We start from the raw sequence: 20,963 nt of genomic DNA, 5'->3' as shown, positions 1-20,963 counted from the left end.
CATCATCAGCCCTTCTGTACTTTTACCGATTTCTTGGATTTGTTGTAAACCCTATATTACTGAGTGTCCAGTTTACATGCCACTTCTGCCAAGGTTCTCCAGCTTCATCTTCACTAAGCCTGCTGACCTCTTTGATTTTAGCACCTTGGCTGTCATCTTTTTCAAAGCTTTGAAAAAGCTTTGAACCTTCCCTTCAGCCTTCCCATCTGTGTGTGCTCTTCATGAAAAAAAAAAAAAAAAAAAAAAAGGTAAGCAGAAGGGCAAAATAGCTTGTTATTTTGGGAGATGATTTCTCATTTATCATTGTCAGCCCCATATCACTATCGGGAAGTCCTTTCCTGCACCTGTGTGGTGGAGGACCTCCTGTAACTATTTGGGTGGTTTTTGCAATGTTTACCTCAGCCTGATTTTCCAGTTTTAGGAGTAGATTTTGACCTCCCAGTCCTGTTCCTATTCTTTGTAGTTTTTCTATTCATGCCTCATATAATTTGGAGAGGTTCACTCAGCTGGACAGAGATAAAGCCCTTGTCTGTAGAATTTCTTACCAAGCCTGAAATGCAGACAGCAGCTACTTACACAAAGAGGGAGAAGCCACATCTGTGCAATTGTCTCCACCCAGATAGCAGCCCACCTTCAAGGCTCTGCTGCCGCAGTGTCCACACAGCAAATGTTCCACTCAGGTGAGAAGAGGTCATGCAGACTCTAGGAGAACTCAGGCCATTAAACCGATCCCTCTTTTTCTTGGGTAGATTGGAAAAGGCTGGTGAGGATGACCAGCCTATAAGGCCACTTCCTGATGAGAGTATTTAGAGCCAGCTGGAAGTGGGTTGCTTCATTCTGAGGAAAAACAGAGACACTGTATGGTCAGCTGTACTTGTTGCTTCTCAGCATGATTTATGCAATTTCTGGTTCAGACAGTACTTCACTGTAAGAGAATGAGTGGTCTTAGCATGTCAAAACTGTTTTCCATCTACCTTGGAGAGAGACTTTTTGCAAGAGGATTTGGTGATAGGATGAGGGGTAATGGCTTCAAACTGGAAGAAGGTAGGTTTAGGTTAGATATCAGGAAGAAATTTTTCACTATGAGGTTGGTGAGGCACTGGAACAAATTGCCCAGGGAAATTGTGGATGCTTCATCCCTGGAAGTATTCAACACTAAGCTGGATGGGGCTTTGGGCAACCCGGTCTAGTGGGAGGTGTCCCTGCCTGTGGCAGATGACACCTGACTAGATAACTAGATGACCTGTAAGGTCCCTACCAACATAAACCATTCAATGATTCCTGTTAGCAGGGACTGAGCGCCATATTCAGTCATACAACAGTGGATTTTTGTAGATGTACTGACAAAAAGAGTGTTTTATTTGTTATTTGCACTTACATTAACACGGTTCTGTTTTACCTCTTGGTATCACATTACTTGTATTGGCATAACCAAGAGGTGTGTAGGGCAGGGGAGTGGGGAAGAGGAGATATTCATCTGTGTTTGCTGCTGAAGAAAACATGGGAGTCTATGTCTTGCAGTTGCCTGTATTTTGATCAGGAAAACCCTCCTCACAATGCACAAAACTATTACAAAGTAAAATCCAGCTGCAGAGTGTTGGAGCAGGAACCTTCATTTTTATCCTTTTGCTTAGGCATAAAGTCACTGTTTGGCAATTCCTCCCTGCCTGCAAAGACTCAGTGAAAGCTCTGGGGAGGAATGGATAACGTTTGCATGTCTTATGATTTAAATATTGATAAGTGGCTTAAAAATTGGAAGAAAACAAAACAAAACAAAACAAAAAAACCACCAGGTAATGGGTTTTATTCAGTTTCCTGTACGGAGGTTGTTTATTTTAACTGGACAACAAGAAGTCTGGTGAAACTCAAATGAGGATGTCTTTAGTTATTTCTTGCCACCCAAGGTGAAGCTGTTCTTTGTTCATATTCTGCTTGTGATATTTATAACCTCCTTTGGAGCTGTTGTTAAAGTTTTGCTTAAAACTTTCGTTGAAAAACAACTTGTTCTCAAAGATTTTCAGGAAAACTCTTCAGTTTTAAAAGGAATAAACTGATAAATTTTGAGCATTTCTATTTAATTTTGAATTTAATATTTGGGTTTGAGTCTTTAACGCTTTTGCTGTCTGATGAATAATTTCCATGAATGTCACTGGGGTGTTGGGGGACTTCAGTCTGAGGTCCTCTACATTACTGTCCTTCTCTACCATTAATCTAATTGACCAACAGTGTCACTACCTTGAGGTGCAAGGTATTGTGCAATGCCTACATATACACAATTGCACAAATCTTGAAACAACAGTATATACAGAAGCCTTTTGTGTCTTCTGGGCATGAGACTATTTGCTAAAGTCTTTCTTTAGGAAGAATGCATCTAATTCCATGATCGTTTATACCAGAATTGCTTTATGCCATTGCATTATCAAGGCCAAACCTTTGGCATCAGGTACCAAACAATCTGCAATAAATTCTTTATTAGTAACTGATTAGTGTCATTCTTTTTTATTAAGAATGAAAACATGTTTTGTTGCCTATAAAATATAAGTGGCATTTTTGGCTGCATTACTTAGTATTGCAGGCCTTACTAGTCTTCAGATTCTTCTTCTCTTTACATCTGGACCTTTAACCTCAATTTAACCTTAATCTGAGAGTTCCTTGGGTTTCTATGACTCTTCCACGCAGTTTTTGTTTTGAGCAGTTAAACTTGGTGGGTACACAAGAAGATGTCTATTTATGACTTCTAGAATATCTCTGACATTCAAATGATTTTGCCAAAAGGGGGATAATTAGGGAAAGGTTAAAATAAGATGAAGACCTAGCTCCTTTAAGTTGTTCCACCTAGACCATTTTGCAAAGGCAATAATAAAGGGTGGAAATAACCTTCTTATGAAGTCACCAGTATTGAGGTATCTTCATGTGTTTTTTTGCTATCCAAGTCTGTACTGTAGTGAGTTCTAGTCTGGACAATGAGTGAAGCCAAGGTCTGCCCAGCATTTTCTCTTAGGAGCTGTATGTCTCCCGAGTCTGCTGAGAGTTTTGACTACATGGTCGTTAAAACCGGCACCTTTGTATAGTCTCCCCAGCTTTAGGTGCCTTGATCTCGAGCACCAGCCAAGCCACTGGAAATCAGTTTCCTAATGAAAGTATTTAGGGCTGCTTGAGATACTTCTGATCATGAGACACATGATGAGAGAAGACAGATGTTATCACAGTGTGGCAGTAGGCAGCCAGTTGGATATTTCCTGAAGGAACTGCAGCCTGTGGAAGGGCCCACAGGGAATGTGTGAGGAGGATGGAGCAGCCGACAGGGGCTGTTATGGACTGACTGTAACTCCCATCCCCATCCCCCCTGAGCTGCTTGGGAAGAGAGGAGTTGGGAAGAGAGGAGTCGGAAAGAGTGAAGCTGGGCCTGGGAAAAAGGGGGTGGGGGAAGGTGGTGTTTTAATGTTTAGCTTTGTTTCTTACTACCCAATTGTGAATAAATTAAATTAATTTTCTCCAAATTGATTCTGTTTTGCCTGTGACAGTAACTGGTAAGTGATCTCCTTGTCTTTCTCTCATCCTATTTTTCATCCTATTTTCAACTCCTGTTGTGTTGATGAGGGGGAGTGAGAGAGCGTCTGGGTGGGAATTTGCCCTTAGCCAAGGATAACCCACCACAATATTAAGCAGCAAGAATCGAAGAGAGGTGGACAGACAGTTATAGGATATTATCCTCCTTTAAGCCCTTCTTATAGATGGGAGTGACATTAGCCTTCTTCCAGTCTTCTGGGACTTCCCCCAGTCTCCACTACTTCTGAAAGATTATGGAGATCAGCCTTGCAATGACATCAGCCAGCTCTCTTAACACCCTTGGGTGGATAACGTCAGGGCCCATGGATTTGTAGGGGTCAAGCTCCTGTTACAGTTCACATACCAACTCTTCCCTCACCGGCGGTGGGTCTGTGTTTGCGTCAACCTGGACTTTTGTTCCCAGATTGGGAACAACTCGAATTTTTTTTTTTGTTGTTAACCTTTATTTTTGTCCTTAGAACCTCAGACACAAATCAGGTTGAAAATATCTGCAAGCACTTGTGAGATAAGGGGAATTTTATAAACAAATAGACCAAACAAAAGAGTAGGAATGAAAATGCAGAGAAAAGGGGATTGACACCAACATGGTGTTACAGCAGGTCAGTGGGAGATCTGTGAACAGGTGGAGGTATCCTGAGCTGCCATGTAGTGGATTAGATACTATGCTGTACACTACCTCTTATTTCTCATTCATGAAAGTGGTAATGAGAGAGGACTGGGATGAAGTTTTTTTCTCTCTTTAGACTGAGATCATACATGCAAACTTTCTGAAGTAACCTGCATCATGTGTAACTTAAGCCAGTGAAATTGCTGATGTTTTCTTTTTCTGTCTTCCTTCCTCTAACATAGTGATTACCTATGGGATAGCAAATAACTAGAATACAGCTGGTTTAGATATGATTAATGCTAACATTTTCATTATATGGTAGCCTCAATATGGAACAGAAGAATGATAATCACTACGTATAAATGGAATTTTCGTAGATGTGAGATTAACACATTTGTTTTCTTTCGCCAGAAGTTTCCTCTTTCTTTATTTGTATTAATTTTTTTCACTCTGTCTAATCTCACTGCCTTTTATTGTAGATATTTCTCTATGTCACTTTTCCATACAAGAAACCAAGAGCTTTTCAATCTTTCCTCATTAGTCACACATCAGGCCAATGTGACTCCAACTACTGTAAAATAAGAGGGGCCTGATTAAAATCAGTATAAACTCACTTTAATTAAAACTCCAAAGCAGAAGAAAAAGCTCAGTATTTCTGAACATACCTCAAAATGTTTTCTTGAGCACTTCTGAGTGTGGATGCCCAGGATGTATTCACAGATTTTTAGGTTGGATCAAGTAGTTAACTGTATAATAGCATGTTGTTTTTAATTCTTTCCCCCCAGGTATTACCAGATAAGAGCTGGACTGAAGATCCCATCCAGGATTCCCCACAGGCTGTTTGCTACGATTGTGGGACAGACAGGTAAGCAGTTTGCAGAGGGTTGTGAAGTTGGATGGGATGGAGGTGGGGGTGTGTAGGGAACTGGTGAAGTAAGGCTGTGAATTTCAAAGTATGAGCTTGGATTTTAATCTAAACCTGAATTTCCCTAGTGATCGGTGGCTGTTCAGCTCACTGCTCTTGAATGGGTTGTCACTGAGTTGGGCTTGAGTTACGGTGCTGTGTCTGTTTCCATGTTCAGCTCTGGGTCTGGTTTCAAACTGGGTCATGCTTGGAGGAGGCGGATGATGACCAGTCCTTGCCATCGTGTGAAAAGAGAGGTAGGAAGGAAGTCTGCTGGGGTGGACAGAATTGGTCCAGGAGAGCACTGAGCAATACAGATGTTATTTAGACATTGTTTTTCTTTTCTGGACTTACAAAACTTGGGGAGCCTTATGAACTGTGCTGGGACTGGAAGAAGGGAAAACAAAATTGCATAGTGTGGAAAAGCTGTGCATGTAAAGAGAATACTTTACAACCCACTCTAAATGTGTGGGTAACACAAAGTGTTGTCCTGTTGTACTGCAGAGGTGGGAGCATCTCAGTGTGGTAATGAGTGTTGAAAGAAACTGACCAAGTCCACACCCAAGTTCAGGCTGGAGAAAACTGGTGCAGGCTGGAGGCAAGATCCTTCGCATCAGGATATTCACTGGTAGAGCAATGGTGTACTATAGGATTATTGCAGAGCTTTCTCTGCTCATTGTTCTCCAGGTTTATCTTCATTATTTGGACACTTCTGGACAGACATCACAGTCTGGCACATCCGTTAATTTATTGCAATGTTATTATTACCAGCATAGATTCTGTAACTGTTTGTGGAATTTAAAATGTGCTTTTCCTGTGAGGACTTCATGTCCCAATTTCCCAAGAGGAAATTCTTACGATCTTATCTGCAAGCAGGCTCTCTTACATGTGGCTTTCCAGGCTGACAATGGAAAGAGTTGTCTTACTATTTTAAGGGATTTCTGGATGAAGTTTGTTTCAGTGTTAACAGCAGCTTGTAGAGAACAACTTATAGAGTCATTTTGACTCAATATTGTGCATAGAGGAACTAAAAATATGAGTGCAAGATTAATAAGTTCCTAAGCTTGGATATCACATTTTGGGTTTTTTACTTATAACATTTGATATTTTGTAGTTTAACGTTATTTGGGTGGGTTAAAGGGTATTTTTAAGTAAAAATGTTTGGGTTTTTTTGTTTTTGTTGTTTGTTTTTTTTTTTTCCAGTTTGGAAGTCTGGTTCAATTAAATAGATACATTATTATTGACAGCTGGCTGAATATGAGCCGGCAGTGTGCCCAGGTGACCAAAAAGGCCAATGGCATCCTGGCCCGTATCAGGAATAGTGTGATGAGCAGGACTAGGGAAGTGATCGTCCCCTTGTACTTGGCACTGATGAGGCCCCGCCTCAAGTACTGCATTCGGTTTTGGGCCCCTCATTACAAGAAAGACATTGAGGTGTTGGAGCGTGTCCAGAGAAGGGCTACAAAGCTGGTGAAGGGTCTGGAGGACAAGTCTTATAAGGAACGATTGAGGGAACTGGGGTTGTTTAGCCTGGAGAAGAGGAGGCTGAGGGGAGACCTTATCACCCTCTACAACTACCTGAAAGGGGGTTGTAGAGAGGTGGGAGCTGACCTCTTCTCCCTGGTGACAAGTGATAGGATGAGAGGAAATGGGTTCAAGTTATGTCAGAGGAGGTTTAGATTGGATATTAGGAAAATTTTTTTCACTGAAAGTGTTATTAAACATTGGAATAGGCTGCCCAGGGAGGTGGTGGATTCACCATCCCTGGAGGTGTTTAAAAAAAGGGTAGATGTGGTACCTGGGGACATGGTTTAGAAGTGGTTTTGTCAGGGTAGGTTAATGGTTGGACTTGATGATCTTAAAGGTCCTTTCCAACTTCAGCAATTCTATGATTCTATTATTAAAACCGAAAATTATTATTCAAATTATATTTGTATAAAATACAAAAGTTATAAAAAATATGAAGAAATCACCTGAGTAAAATTCGCAAACTCAAAATCTGAGTAAGGAACTTGATTTGGGAAATAATCAATGAAACAAACACACAAACAAACAAACCTAGTCCAGGTTTGGCAAACCTGGTAGTCCCCAAGGAAGAAAGAAAACTATTTTTCACCACCTTTCAGTGTAATTTGCCCTTGGTGTATTCAGAATCCCCTTGAGTTCCTTTGCTCTCTGGAAATGTCCTCAATTTCCAGTAGTTTCTGGCATAGGCAGTCTTGAACTAATTAAATAGTCTCAGTATGAAAATATCTAGAGTTTTACTTTCTAGGAGCAAAACACCCTCAACAACAAACAACAAAACCCACTATCCCTATTCTTCATTAAGACAGGGATGGCTACATTATTTAAGGAAGAAACCCAACTCTATTTAGTTGTTATTCAGGTTAGTAATTTCTTCTGCCTGGTACATCTTCAGTATCCCATCTTCTTTTACCTCTGCTCAAAACAATCCCTGTAAAAGCATGGGCAGGAGAGAGGCAAGGCAGGCAGTGTGGTTACAGGATTAGCAGCTGACTTTCGTAGTGCTAATGCAATCCAGACTGGAGTCTAATAGCTTTATAGGGCTAACATCAAGACAGGGGGTATTTAAGCTGTTAAGGATTTAAACAGTTTTTCCTTGGCTATCTTCACAAGTAGTTCTTAATTGATTTCATAGGCCTGCAAGAGAGCATCGTTTAATGGGATTGAGCTTAAAGGCAAACAGGATGTAATGTTCTTTTTGTTCTCATGCCACTGATCTCTCTCAGTATTCGGATAGCAGGGATAGGACTAATTAAATTGCTATGTATACTTCTATAAGATACCCCTTTTAAAGTCATATTACAACAAACCGAGGGTGTTGTTATAAAATAGCAAATAAGCTCCTACCTCACCAAAAAGAATGAACACAAAATAGGTGGAATTAATGAATTTGGTTTAAAGGAAATATTTTTAATCTTTTCCTTGTCAGGTTCATAGCATCTATGAGAACTGAGAATATATTTTGAAAACAATTATGTAAATTTATATAGTAAAATCTATCAATATATGCAGTAATAAAATGTCTAAAATACGTAAATATCTAACAGAAATAACAAATAGAACTTCTTTCAGTGCATGTGGCCTTTTATTTTTATTAAAGTTTTCAGGATTTACACTAAAACCATGGGAACTGACAGCATTAGCAATATTTGCTTCCCACTGGATGTTTTCAGCAACAGAGGCAAAAAATGTGTAGCTTTCAAGAATTCAGCAGAAGGGAAGCTAAACCCTGTAGCGGGCATTCCCTTCGGTGGTTGCCAGCCAAATCTGAACTGCAAGGGCTTCATCCATGGCTCAGGACTGGCAGGTTGTGCAGGAAGTCTCGATGACCTACTTCATGGTCCACATGGTGGCTGCATCCTGTCTGCATTGTGGGAAGAGAACAGGCTATATGTCCCAGTCAAAGCAAGGGGGAGCTGTGCTGGAGACCAGTAGCCTCTGTGGTTTGGTTGCTTAGGTCATCAAGGCTGCACATTAGCTCCTATTGAGTCAGGCTGTATGGACATAAATATGCTATGTAGCATGTATACATATGCACATATATGTAAAAATATATACATTTCTTTCTTATTCCTAAGCATTTTTAGCGAGGTGGGTTTCCCTGAAGACAGTAAAAGTCTGGTGGCTGGTGACTTTTTCAGCATTGAAAAGGAGAGAGGGAACAAGGCTTATTGTGCACAGTCTAGTTGCTCTCATGCGGGTTTTCAAACCCCGTGAAATGTAGCTTCCTCTCTTTGAATAGATACCATGACTATAGATACGGGTGTCAGACTGCTTTTGGCTTGTAAAGAACAATTTATGCTCTCTGATTGTTCTTGTGTAGCTCATAACAGTACATACTTCATTGGACTCCTCATGAGTTCTGCAGGGCTGAGCTAATGCAGACGTATCTTAAAGCTTAACTCTAGAAATGCCTTTCTGAGTGGATTTATGGGGCTTTTTCCTCTAGTACTCTTCAGCAGCACAGATTGTTAAAGTTGCTGTGTGATGGTGTCCACCTGCAGCATACAGTGGGCTGAATCTGCATGACTCAAGCACGAACAGGCAAAGGAATCAGGAAAGTGAATATACCATCTCTCAGTAGCACATTTGTATAATTAGCTCCTTGGCTGAGTTGTTTTATGATCCACTAGTGTCTTCAATAAGTTTTTAGGCTACCGTATAAATTTTGGGACAAGGATTCATAGAAGTTACGAATACACAGTCATTCAGTGATTTCCAGTCTATAGATACAAGATGAAAGAGTGCAGGAGCTTAACATTGTTATTTTAAAGTTTACCCATAAGCACACAAGGTCATTGGTCAAAGAACTTGAAAACTGTTAGTTTTAGCTGTTTTATCTTGATTTCCTATACCACCTGAAAGAGTGGAGAATAATGGTGGAGAATCCTCACCAGTATAGGTGAGGATTACTTAAGGAACATGGTATGCATATGCATGGGCTAAATCTTTGCAGCATTATTGCCTACAAAGAATATGAGCATGAATTACATTGTTGAAGATGCCAGCTAAGACAAATCTCGGGAAAACTATAAATTTCAGTCTCCTCAGCAGTGTTTTGCAGTAGTCTACACACCACCTGGATGCGTTACAGCTTGGAGAGAGGATTATTCTTTATTAGTGAAAGTTGTAGTCAGATTTTTTATAAGTTCTGTTTTTAGACCCACTATGCCTCATTTGGAAGTACTGCAACCATGGGTAGCTATGTGCCTATCAGCTTGCCTAGCTGTTCACCTTACAGGACAAAGACATTTCTTTGGTGGGTGAACATGAAGAAAAAAATTATTTTACATCGCATATAACTACAGAAATTACTGAGGAATTTGATTTGTGTCCAGATTTCCTTTGTTTCTCCTATCCAGAATTACCACATCACCAATTTTCAAAAAATTTCAAATAGACAAATATTTTTGAAAAGTTAGCCTGAAAATCTAATTGAAAGTAATACGAAGGATTTAAGAAAAATTATTGCCTGACAGGTTAGTCTTTATTAGATTGTAGCAGCGTTCCACCTAATTTTAGTCAGTTAAATTGGGTTATTGTCTAAGAGTGCTGAAAGCCAAAGACAGCCAAGTAATGTGATTCTCTCTTCATCTATCTTATATAAGGCAGGGGAGAGAAGATGCAGTATTTGTTCCAGACAAGTCAAGAAAAAGTAGCTGTGACTGCTGTTACACATTAACTTTTTTGATTTGTGATGTAGAAATGTTTCATGTACACACAGTCTGATGCTTTCTCATTAGGTGACAAGAAAAAATTAGCATGATTTAAATTGTGATGTGCAAAAAAGAAAGCAGGAGAGAGTCTCAGAAAATGAAGAACATTGCTGTATCTGCATCGTGCTATACAAATTTGTGGTCACCCACACAGAATGCCTTTTCCTATAAATTAAATGTTAATCTGTGACTACCTTGCACCTAAGACCTAATTTGAAGAGTTATTTATGTTTCTGATATGCTCCTTAACTAACTGTTTCTGCCTGGTTTTTAATAAACAATTAGAGATCCTAATCTCTTTATTGGTATTTGTATATCTCAAAGAAGTTCCTGGTAAAGGAATTCTACTCTGATTATAAAAGAAAAACCTTTTCTTGTAAATGGCTTCTTAATGCAGTCAAAACAAGCATTTGCAGTTAGTTGCTCTTTAGAGCAAGAAGAAACAGCACCATGACTTGTGGAACAATATGAAATTGCAGTCATTAGTTTCAATAACTTTTTGAAAGGTAATTTCTGCCTCCATTAAGTGAAGCTAAGCTTACTGCTTTTGAAGCATGAGAGAAGGGAGGAGATATTCACATTTTAGCAAATACACATTTTTGGTTTTGAAAGCTTATTAAAGTAATCTGAAAATAAATATGTATTTTATACGTAAAACAAAGCACACCTGACAAATACAAATTATATCTAGAGGGGACTTCATTGTGAGATGTTATTTTGGGGATGAGTTGTCTTAGAAAACTTTATTATCTGTGAGATGATAAGAAATGGTGAGAAATTTTATGAGTTATCAATCCACAATCTAAACAGACCTAATTCCATGATCTTCCAAGAGATAAGAAAGAAACTGAGAAAAAAGATGAAAAGGATGAAACCAAAGTTATCCCAGACTAACATGCTACTTCTGTATGCATGTCTCAGTCCTCTTCCAATGAAGACCTTTCAAATTGTTCAAAGGATGGAAGCTCAAAAGATGTGTTTGTGGCTGGGAGATTTTCCATTGCAGACCCTGGGGTGTGCAGGACACCCTCCAGTCCTCCCTGCAGAAGCTGGGGCAGATCACACAGATGGCAATGAGGCAGGCCACAGTCTTGGAGATGCTGAAGAACATCCCAACACAAAATAGAGACCTGGCCAGTGGAGAATGCCAGAACTAGGAAGGGCCTGTAAACATCAGCACATGCCACAAGTCTCTTCCTCTATGGAGCGAGTCTAAGACACAAAACTTCTTATCAGTGGCAACCTGAAGGTGTAGTAGAAACAGAATCCAGTCATTCAGATGCAGAGAGACAACATGGTATTTCTGCTGCTTCAGGCTAAGAATAAACTTCAGCTTAGTGGTTAAATAGCTTTTTCAGACCCACCACTCAGATGTGAATTGGACTTTCACAGCGCTTTCTTCTCGTCCAAGTTTACTTACGTGTCTGATTTCACCACATACTTGCTGCCTTCAGCCTAATACAAGGTTCAATCTTGCAAGTCCTTTAAAATCCACCACTGCCCTACATATTGAATAGTCATTTACACTGATTCAGTAGGTAAATTGCATCCAGAAAACCATTTCCTCCTGCTCTGCACTAATGAAAAACTATGTGGTGTCCTGTTGTGATATCCTGTACTTTACTCAGGGAGTTTTATTATATGAACTAGTATTTGGAATAAATATACGGAGTGACAGCTACAGTTAGGTGACACAACAAACACATATTTGCTCACCTAAGTTTCCGAAGCCCAGAATTATTTTCTGAAGTGAATTCTCTAAGTGAACGAGTCTCTTAGGGAACTGGCAATGAGTTTTGAAACAGAAATGAAACATTACAAAAAGCACAGATTCTTTTAGTTTTAGCAAAATACTAAGTATTTAAGAAATAAAAGACAAAACTTTCTGCTGATGCTAAGTGGGTCAGTTATCTCACATTTCAGTATGTCTGAAAAATGAACTTTGGTTTATAGCGCAACACAGTGATAAGAGACTGCTTTTGTGTTAGGTTTTTTCATACAAGGAAATTAATAGGACATCTTGGTTTTTATCATCAGTGAATCTAGGTATGGGTAGAGAGGCAGTTTTATGTAATTCTTTCCATAAGGCTAATTCAAAATGTCAAAAGGCAAGGTTAAGATAAAGGATTCATCTCAGAAATGTGCAGTTTTAATCAAAAGTCACTCTGAGGGAGAAAACATTTTGGACTTTTTGATCAAGCAATTTAAAAATAATGGTTTCTCTTTTAGGAATTATTTATCCTAAATATAAAGTCTGCATTTATTCCAACTATAAATATGCTAAACATAATATTTCAAAACTAAAACAAGTCTCTTCAAACATTTAAATAGGAAAATGATGAAGCATTGAGTTTGTGCTTGAAAAATGTTGTCTTTGCACTTTCAAAGTAGTCTTATTTTAGCTCAGTTGTAAAAATGGAAGGTCTGCACGAGCATTCCTCTACTAAAGAATGGATATTTTCAAGCTTCAGCAACTGAGTTTTCAAGCCTTCTAAAAAGCAGATGTACAACTCAGTACAGATAAATGTGGCACGTTCAACCCTGTTTTGTTGCCTTTAGAATCTAAATTTTTAGAAGTCACTGGTTATTTGTATTGCTTTAATCTTTTTTTCTTTTTTTTTCTTCAGCCTGAAACACTTAAGTTTCAGTAGGAAGGTACTTCTGAAACTGGCACGTCAAAATGGGCTAACTAAATAACCTTTCACAGTTTAAAATCTTCAATAAAATCTAATGTTTTCTTTTCACTGTGTGCCAAAAGTGGCATTAAAAATTGAAAGCTTGTGACAAATCATGAAAATCTTAACAACTGACTGTTACAAACTAGATATAGCAATTTTATATAGATACACGAGGAAAAAAAAAAAAAAAAACAAACAGAAAATGTACCCAGAATTCTATGCAGGCAACAACCATGTTTTACCAGCAAAGCTCTTTCAATTCTGTCATCAGAACCAAAACCAGAATGGGTTTGCCTTAGTATTTCATGGGAGCTAGAAATACCTGAAAGGATGGTACAGCAGTTAGTGCTAAGACTGAATAACAGGTATATTCTCTTTCTACAGACATAACAGATAAAACTGAAAGTTCGTCCTGCATCTCTTGAATTCAGTGTGAACTTGGGGCACTATCATGTTTAACTGACAACAGAAGTAACCTCATATTCCCTCTAGGTAAGATATATCAGAGGGAATACAACATACTGAATGGAGGTGTACAAAATTGCGAGAAAATTCTGTAGAAGATGCTAATGTGCTGGATTTACGTTAGCTAAGAAATAAACACAGCTGAGGGGTTTCTTCAGTTTTTAGATAGTTCAGGTCCTAAAGGAAAGGGCATAGACAACTTTGTTGAAGGCTATGAATCGCCAATTAAGGGAGGATCTTCCATGCATTTAGAAGGAAGTGGGATGATATGAAGGAGCATGCCGCATGACTGCATTTCTGTAGCCATGTGTTAGAGCAGTTCTCCAGTAAGGAGCTTGTTTAGCATGACTACAGTCTCAGTCACCTCAGCCTCTTCCTAAGTTTTACCTTCAGATTTAGCAGGTAATTCTGAGCTGAAGATTTTGCTACCCAACCAAAGTGATAAATATGAAGTCTCGCCACTCATCTGGGCTAAAAGACTTTGGGGTCTAAATTAGGAGGAGCTAAATGACCGAATTTCAGGAAGATGCAACTGTATTTTTCTGTGGGGACTACACATATTTCTAAGCCTTTATTTAAAAAATATGTATGGGTGCTGGATTATGTCCCAGTATTCTTCTTGGCAAATCATTAAAGGTATGCCACAGGGAGTGATGGCTTCTTGAGATTATAGGTCGTCGGGCTGTCCTAGTGACTATGGGACACAAAGATCATAAAAAAATCAGGGTTTGAACATCCTGAGATATATAGATGACAGTTGCTGTGTAAGAAGTAGATATTCATTAGTTAAAATGCATATATAGTCTTAATAGTTGCAGATAGTAGTGGTTCTTCCTGGGGAGGGTATCTTACATGATTTATATATAAGCTTTCTAACAAACCTTATTTCACCAAGTTTTCTATCCTAGCAGGAAATAATTGTCTTGTAATGATGTGTTCAGTTGTATTCTAAGGGCAGGAAATAAATCATCCATAATCTGAGCTATTGCTGCGAGACAGAAGCAGCGCCAGAAACCTGTGACTAAAGGTAAAAATCTTATCTAACTGCTGATATCTATGCTGTGAGTGTCTCCACCTAAGCTAATCAACCAGTCTCCCTTTATAGTCAGAGGAGAGAAACAGGTAATTTGAGGGAGTAATTTAACATATCTATTTTAAGACGAGTTGAATCACACCTATTTCTGTCCATTTACTATAGAAGAAGTTGCAGGAACTTCTGTGGAGAGAGACATTTTCATTTTGTTTGTGAAAGACCTGGCACAAAAAGGCTGTGATTGCAGTTTGTGCCTTAATGTATGTATGCAAATTAGGCAAGTAATATTAAAAAGCAGGAATGGTGACACAGTCGACAGAGGTAGCAAATGGTACCCTTCTCTTTCTTAGCAAATAATTGAAGATCATGGCTTGATTCAGGATTTTGCATAATGCTTCCGAATGGTTTATCATGGTAAAGAAATAAGAACGTGGAGAAGACTCCAGTGTGAGAACAATTTTCTTATTATTTTCTTTGGACCCCATTCTTCCCCTAACAGAAAAAAAAAAAACACCTAAATGATAAAAAAATAAATTCACATTTTCCTTCTGGAATGGAACAGTGATTTATTAATTGAAAATGAAATTATGGAAGTGGTGTTGTTTGTTTATGTCTATTTTGTAAAACTACAACTATGATTATATTTTCACCATGAATTTTGTAGATCAACAAAGAATATACTGGGAAATATAAGCCAGGCTTAAATTCCGATGAACCGAGAACTGAATTTGAGGTTCAGCAAAGCATTCTGTGCTATTAACAGTTCTCTAGGACATTATGCTGTGGTCAGTAGCTCTGAAGCTTAGCATTATGTATTAGATATGACCATAAATTAGAAAAAAATGAGACAATTTTCTGTGCGTTCAAGTGTACACACAAGTCTTTCAGAAGTATTTGCTTAATTTATTATTCCAGCCAGGGAATGATGGTTGTTTTAATTTCCCATCAATAACACTGACAGGGACTGCTCTGAAAAATCTTGTGGCCTACAGATTAAAACAGGGAACACAGACAGCAGGAAAAATTGTGTGTCCTTGTCTCTGTCTTATCTGTAAAATCTGTTTCAAAGATGCAAATATAATTTATAACTTATTAACTTTCCAAACATGTAAGATAAACAACAGGAATCCAAATAGCTAGAGAGATATACCTTCTAGCAGTGGATTCAAAATCTTCCATCAGCAGAAAAGCTGTGTCCCAGGTAGGATAGTGATGTCACAATGAGAGAAAAGTTCTGGGGAATTTGTTCATGGATTCTTTCATGTCCAGAAAGGACCATTTCTATAGCTATTCTGATACTTTCTGAACCTAAGCCATAGAACTTCAACCAGTGTTTTGTGCACAGCTCTGGTTATTGAACTGTGGCATATCTTTGTAGAAGGGTGTTCAATGTTAATTCTTAAGAAGGAAGGGTGTTGTGAGGTTTTTTTGTTGTTTGTTTTTTTTTTTTTTTAATTTACTTACACTTGAGAGAAAGGAGTGGTCTGCCTTCTATGAATATTTTTTTTATACCAGAAACAAATGTAACACCTTTCTAGCAGCTGTAATATGAGAGATTTGATGTCTCCTCTTGTGGTTTTAGTTAGTCTTCATCATCTTTGTGTTTTCCTTATTACTGAAAGAAGCAAAAAAAAATCTGATACAATATGTTGGATAGGGCTTTGATCAACCTAATCTAGTGAAAGATGTCCTTGTCCATGGCAGGGGGATTGGAACTACAGAAACTTTAAATGTATCTTCCAACCCCAACCATTCTATGATTCTAAGTATGAATTTTCATCACCAGCATGAGCAAAGAGTATAGGTTTGAATGCAGTAATTTCAATTTGCTTTTTACAGTCGCCTTATATACCCATTAAGTGTGAGACGAAATGAGTAAATAAATTGATTCATTTAAGTACAAGCACTTTTGCTGGACTGAGATTGCCCTTTAACTACTTACATTTCATTTTGATGTTTAAGTTGCACAGATGGGATGTGTATGTGATGGTATAAAACTGTGCCTCAAGTCAAAGTGCTTTCTCGATGGTGATGTGTGTACTGCCCTTAAAGAAAGGCCTCATGGTGTAGGTGCTCTCATAGCTTTCAATCTCCCATCTGTAGAGGGACCTTTGAGACATGCTGTAGGCAACACGTCCAGCAGTGCCTAGCAACCTACTACAGCAATGCTGATGATGCACTGATCAGTCCTGGCATTGGACCATATGTCCCAGTGGGAAAACCCCAGTCTTGCTTTAAGACACTTGCCAGCATCCATTTGCATGGAGAGAGACTCTAGTTTGAACGGCAGCCTCAAACATTGTGCTGCCTACAAGGTCTGCTCTTGCTCTCTGTTTGACAAAAAAACGTGAGAGGGAGTCATTAGGAAGTCAAGGAAACTACAGCAAATGGGGGGAAGAAGATAGAGACCTGAGGAAAATGAGACCTCGGGTTTGTATAACACAGTGAAGAACAGGAGAACGATTCAAACCTTCTTCTTCCTTCTTTAGCCTTGCATTCCCTGCTGGTGTGACACCACAGACCCTGCAGGTAATGCTGGAACTCAACATTTCCTTTCCTACAGTGTTCCACGTGCAGAAGTAATGTCATGTGTATTTTTACTTATTTACTTAAATACCCTTTTTGTCTTGGGTTTCATGCAAAACTTTCACACCTCTGCTGAAGATTAAAAGCAACGTGCATCCTGAACAGAGAACAATTTTCATTATCTTTGCGCCTGCATGAATCGTTAGGAATCACTTGAAGAAGGATAACAAACCAAATGGCTCAAAGAGGTGCAAGCTATGTGGGAAAAAAAGACCCCACACTTTGTTTTGTGTTTTCTTCTTTTCTGCATCTAGGGTCATGGAAATTTGCATCCTCTTTCATGTTCCATGAGCAAACAACTTCCTCCAGACTACATGGAGCCTCTGAATATGGCCTGATCTGTCAGAAGCAGACACTTTCTCTAGTGGCTGCTGTAAAAGTCTGTGTAGCAAAATGCTGGTTTGTGACTTGATGCTTGAAAACAATCCTGTTGGCTTAAATAGATCCTGCTCATTTATTAGATAAGCACCCACTTAAAGGTTTGATATATTAGAGATGAATGTTAGGAAAACTGATTTCACCTTTATTTTAAATTAGGTAGCTGGACATATAAAAATATATGATGCAACAGCATGCATTCTATAGAAACTAAGAAAGTTCAAAATGAAAGACTTGGCTTTTACAGAAAGGTGGGAAAATCTCACCTTCTACCGCAGCTACTGTGTAACTTAGTCCTCCCTTGCACACATGTGAGGGAAGTCATAATGCACATTAAAAATTTGCTACCACAACACCCTCCACTGGTAAGATCATAAACCCCCTGAAATTGCACTGCATCCGTTTAAATGTGCCTCCAAGGACAGCATGTAAAGTGGGTAGATCAGCAGAGTAGTTGACTGACCACATCTTTCTGTGTCACAGCAAAAAGTGATAAAGTCAGTCTCCAGACACTATGGGCCATAATTTTTTACTCTAGTATTGCAGACTATAACTTTGAGAGATCTGTTTCACAAGAGTATTTTATAAATTCTGTGAATGATTTTTGAGGAGCAAAAGAAAATGTATTATATAAAAAAACATATAACTGAGGGGTGGTACTCTACCTTCTGTTTTTTCTTCTTAAAGAAATGATATTGCACATTATCTAATACGTGTCAGATGTTAGTATCAAAAGCTTATATTTAAACAAAGGAAAAAAAAACCCTACAACAGAACTAAATTAGGGGAAAAAAAATCTAGGAAATAAACAGAGTATCCCTTAAGAGTAAGAATAAAGCTTCCTCACTATGTTAGAAGAGACAGCCATGAAATTGCACTACTCATATTTAGTTCAGAGTAACTTATTTCAGCATTCATTGCTTTTACAAAAGAAACTCACTTTAAAGTATAGTATAGGGAAGATCCTTGTGTTACTGATATTTCACCTGGTTAAACAAATAAGTAACAGAAAAATGAAACTGTGGCACATATGGATATTAACCAAAGTATATGGCCAATACCCCACGTCCAATGTACTCACTCAAGCCAGCGAATATCAGAAGCAAAACCTCAGAACAGAGCTTAACAGAAACAAAAACCCGAGTGTTTGTAGCACTGAGCCATGTTGAAGTTATAAATGTGCCTGTGTGGCATATGATAGCTGGAGGATTATGATAGCTTGTGTCCCTGCCCATGACAGAGGGGTAGGAACTAGATGATCTTTAAGGTCCCTTGCAAGCTAAACCATTCTATGATTCTGTGATTTGAGGACCCAGGAGGATTGACTAGTCCTTAATTCCTACGATTGCTGGGCTCCTTTCCCCTGCTCCGATGTTGAGCAATCAGCCTCCCTCTGTTTTAGTTTCCCCATATGTGTAATAGGGTTAATTGTGTCTGTGTCATAAGGGTATTGTGAAACTTAATTACTTAATATAAAGAGCTTTGATATTCTTGGATATGTGACAGTGTAGGATAGCAGAGAATTATTTATGCTTTTGTAACTTTTTATGGTCGGTTCACATTTTAGAGAGTAATACAGTGGATCTAAAGAGGGAAATGTTTGACCTACTATTTCTACCACGCACTGCATAATGAGTTGCAATAATAACAGTAATCTGGAGTCTGTTAATGTAATTAAAACCACTGACTTTTCTTCTAGGTGGGAGTTTTTTTGAATATGGCTTATGTCCTAACGGGAAGTATGCTGCAACATCATCATAGCTGCTGTACCACATCCAAAATTAGGAGAATAATTCTGCTCATGAAAATATTTCTCCCCCACCTCTACACATTGACCTGCCAGAAGTAACTAATATGTATGTGGAAAATCTGCAGCAGTGGACCAGCTTCTGCTTTTAATAATCTGAATACAGCCAGTGGCTCTGTAGTGTCATCAGTCCCATAGTCCTTCATGGCGAGAAATGAGGGTTAGTTTGATGGAAGGTGTTGGCCCTAAGCACTCCTGTGTCGGTGGCATTGTAGGGGAGTCGAGGGATGTCTAGGACCTGTTCTTTTATAATCTGCAAAGGAAAATATAAAACTACTTCTTTTATATGCTCATCAAAACTATTGTCAGTTCATCTGAACTCCAACATGGGAGACTTCTCTCAGAGTGTCTGTTGTGTGTGATGGACACCTCTAGAACCAGGTCCAGGAGGTGAATCACATGCTGAGCTCAGAGCTGAATGCAGAGCTTCCTTGGAGCTTGGGCTGCCACCTCATCACAGGAGACTGTACTGCTTCACTTGCTCCATGACCCTCTGTGCCCATCAAAGCTTGGAGCTGAAGAGACACTGTGGATACACAATCTGTTGTGAATGTGAAACAGAGACCAGTTAAGATGAGTGTACAGTTAAGGGCTATCCAGAGGGATGGAGATCTAAGCCTCAAACAGCAAAAATCACTTCCCTCACCAGCTTAGCTACATCCCTTCTGCACAGTGCCCAAGTAGCATAATATACGCAGCAAGATACTACCTTGGTGCAAATTTTCTCTTTAACACCTTGTTCACCTTAGGGCGGAAGATATCTTCCTGTTTGCTGGGCAATGTTCTTTCTGGGAAACTTAAACTTAATGCCTGTCGTGTATGTGGAGGAAGAAAGACGTGTATTTATGCCTTCAGAAGCAACAGAGTAAACCAACTAAAATCTGGGGGAAAAGAACTATTTAATTTTAAACAGCTCAGATGCATTGATTAATGATTTTTGGTATTTGCTTATTAACAGCTACTAGGTCTTGGCACTTCTTTTTAGCACTTTCCATCTGCACATTTCAACATGCCTTATTACTATGAGTTAACTCAGCTTTAAGGCCAAGTTCTTGTGAAGTAAACAAGAGCTTATGCCTGTACTGTGAAGCACAAGACCGTACTGAAGACCTCTAGCCTAGCTTTGACCTGGTACATTCTGTGACCTAATACAACACCTTTTCTTACCCCCTGAGAGCAGTGTACTTGTGCTGAGTGTTTCTTCATCAGCGCATTGTACATTATTCAGCCTGCCTCTTGCTCTGATAGAAGTTTGCCAGCCGTCGTCTTAGGTATGTTTGCACCATGCTCTGTTGTGCAGTTGTTGGTATCATGCCAAGTTTTTTCCCATAGTTTTCGCAAAAAAAAAAACAAAAACCAAACACACGAAGCCCCACACAGATGCAGGTCAAACATTTTGTGTTTTGTCTGCAAGCTGTCCCAGGAGCTGGAAGACAGTATAACTGGGGGTCAAGTTTTATCCACAGAAATAATGGAAAGTACTCTCCCTGAACCTCCTCTCTTTCCACTGAGTAGTGTGAGGTTTTCCAACAGTAATGGTGCTTTGATAAAGGTGAAGGTCTCATGCAAGTCCAGCCTACTGTTTCACTGGGAGTACTTCCAGTCATAGTGATTAATATTGTCTCATTATTTCCTGTTTTTCCATTATTTGTCTGTTTATGTCTGTCCATCTGTTACCTCTCATCTTACACCTCA

At 39.0% G+C, this 20,963-nt stretch overlaps 1 protein-coding gene across 1 annotated transcript in view; it reads left to right on the top strand.

Annotated features, from left to right (window-relative positions):
* Positions 1–20,963, top strand: part of FAM135B (family with sequence similarity 135 member B) — a gene marked incomplete at both ends in the record, with an annotated part of 140,068 nt that overhangs the window by 24,887 nt on the left and 94,218 nt on the right. The window contains one exon of the mRNA XM_082479798.1: positions 4,963–5,042. Coding sequence (XP_082335924.1) covers positions 4,963–5,042 — 80 coding nt within the window. The remainder of the gene's footprint in view (positions 1–4,962; positions 5,043–20,963) is intronic.

The sequence above is a fragment of the Vanellus vanellus genome (genome assembly GCF_965231255.1).
Source record: "Vanellus vanellus genome assembly, chromosome: 2".
NCBI lineage: Eukaryota > Metazoa > Chordata > Aves > Charadriiformes > Charadriidae > Vanellus > Vanellus vanellus.
This window is presented reverse-complemented; position numbering and strand designations above follow the sequence as displayed.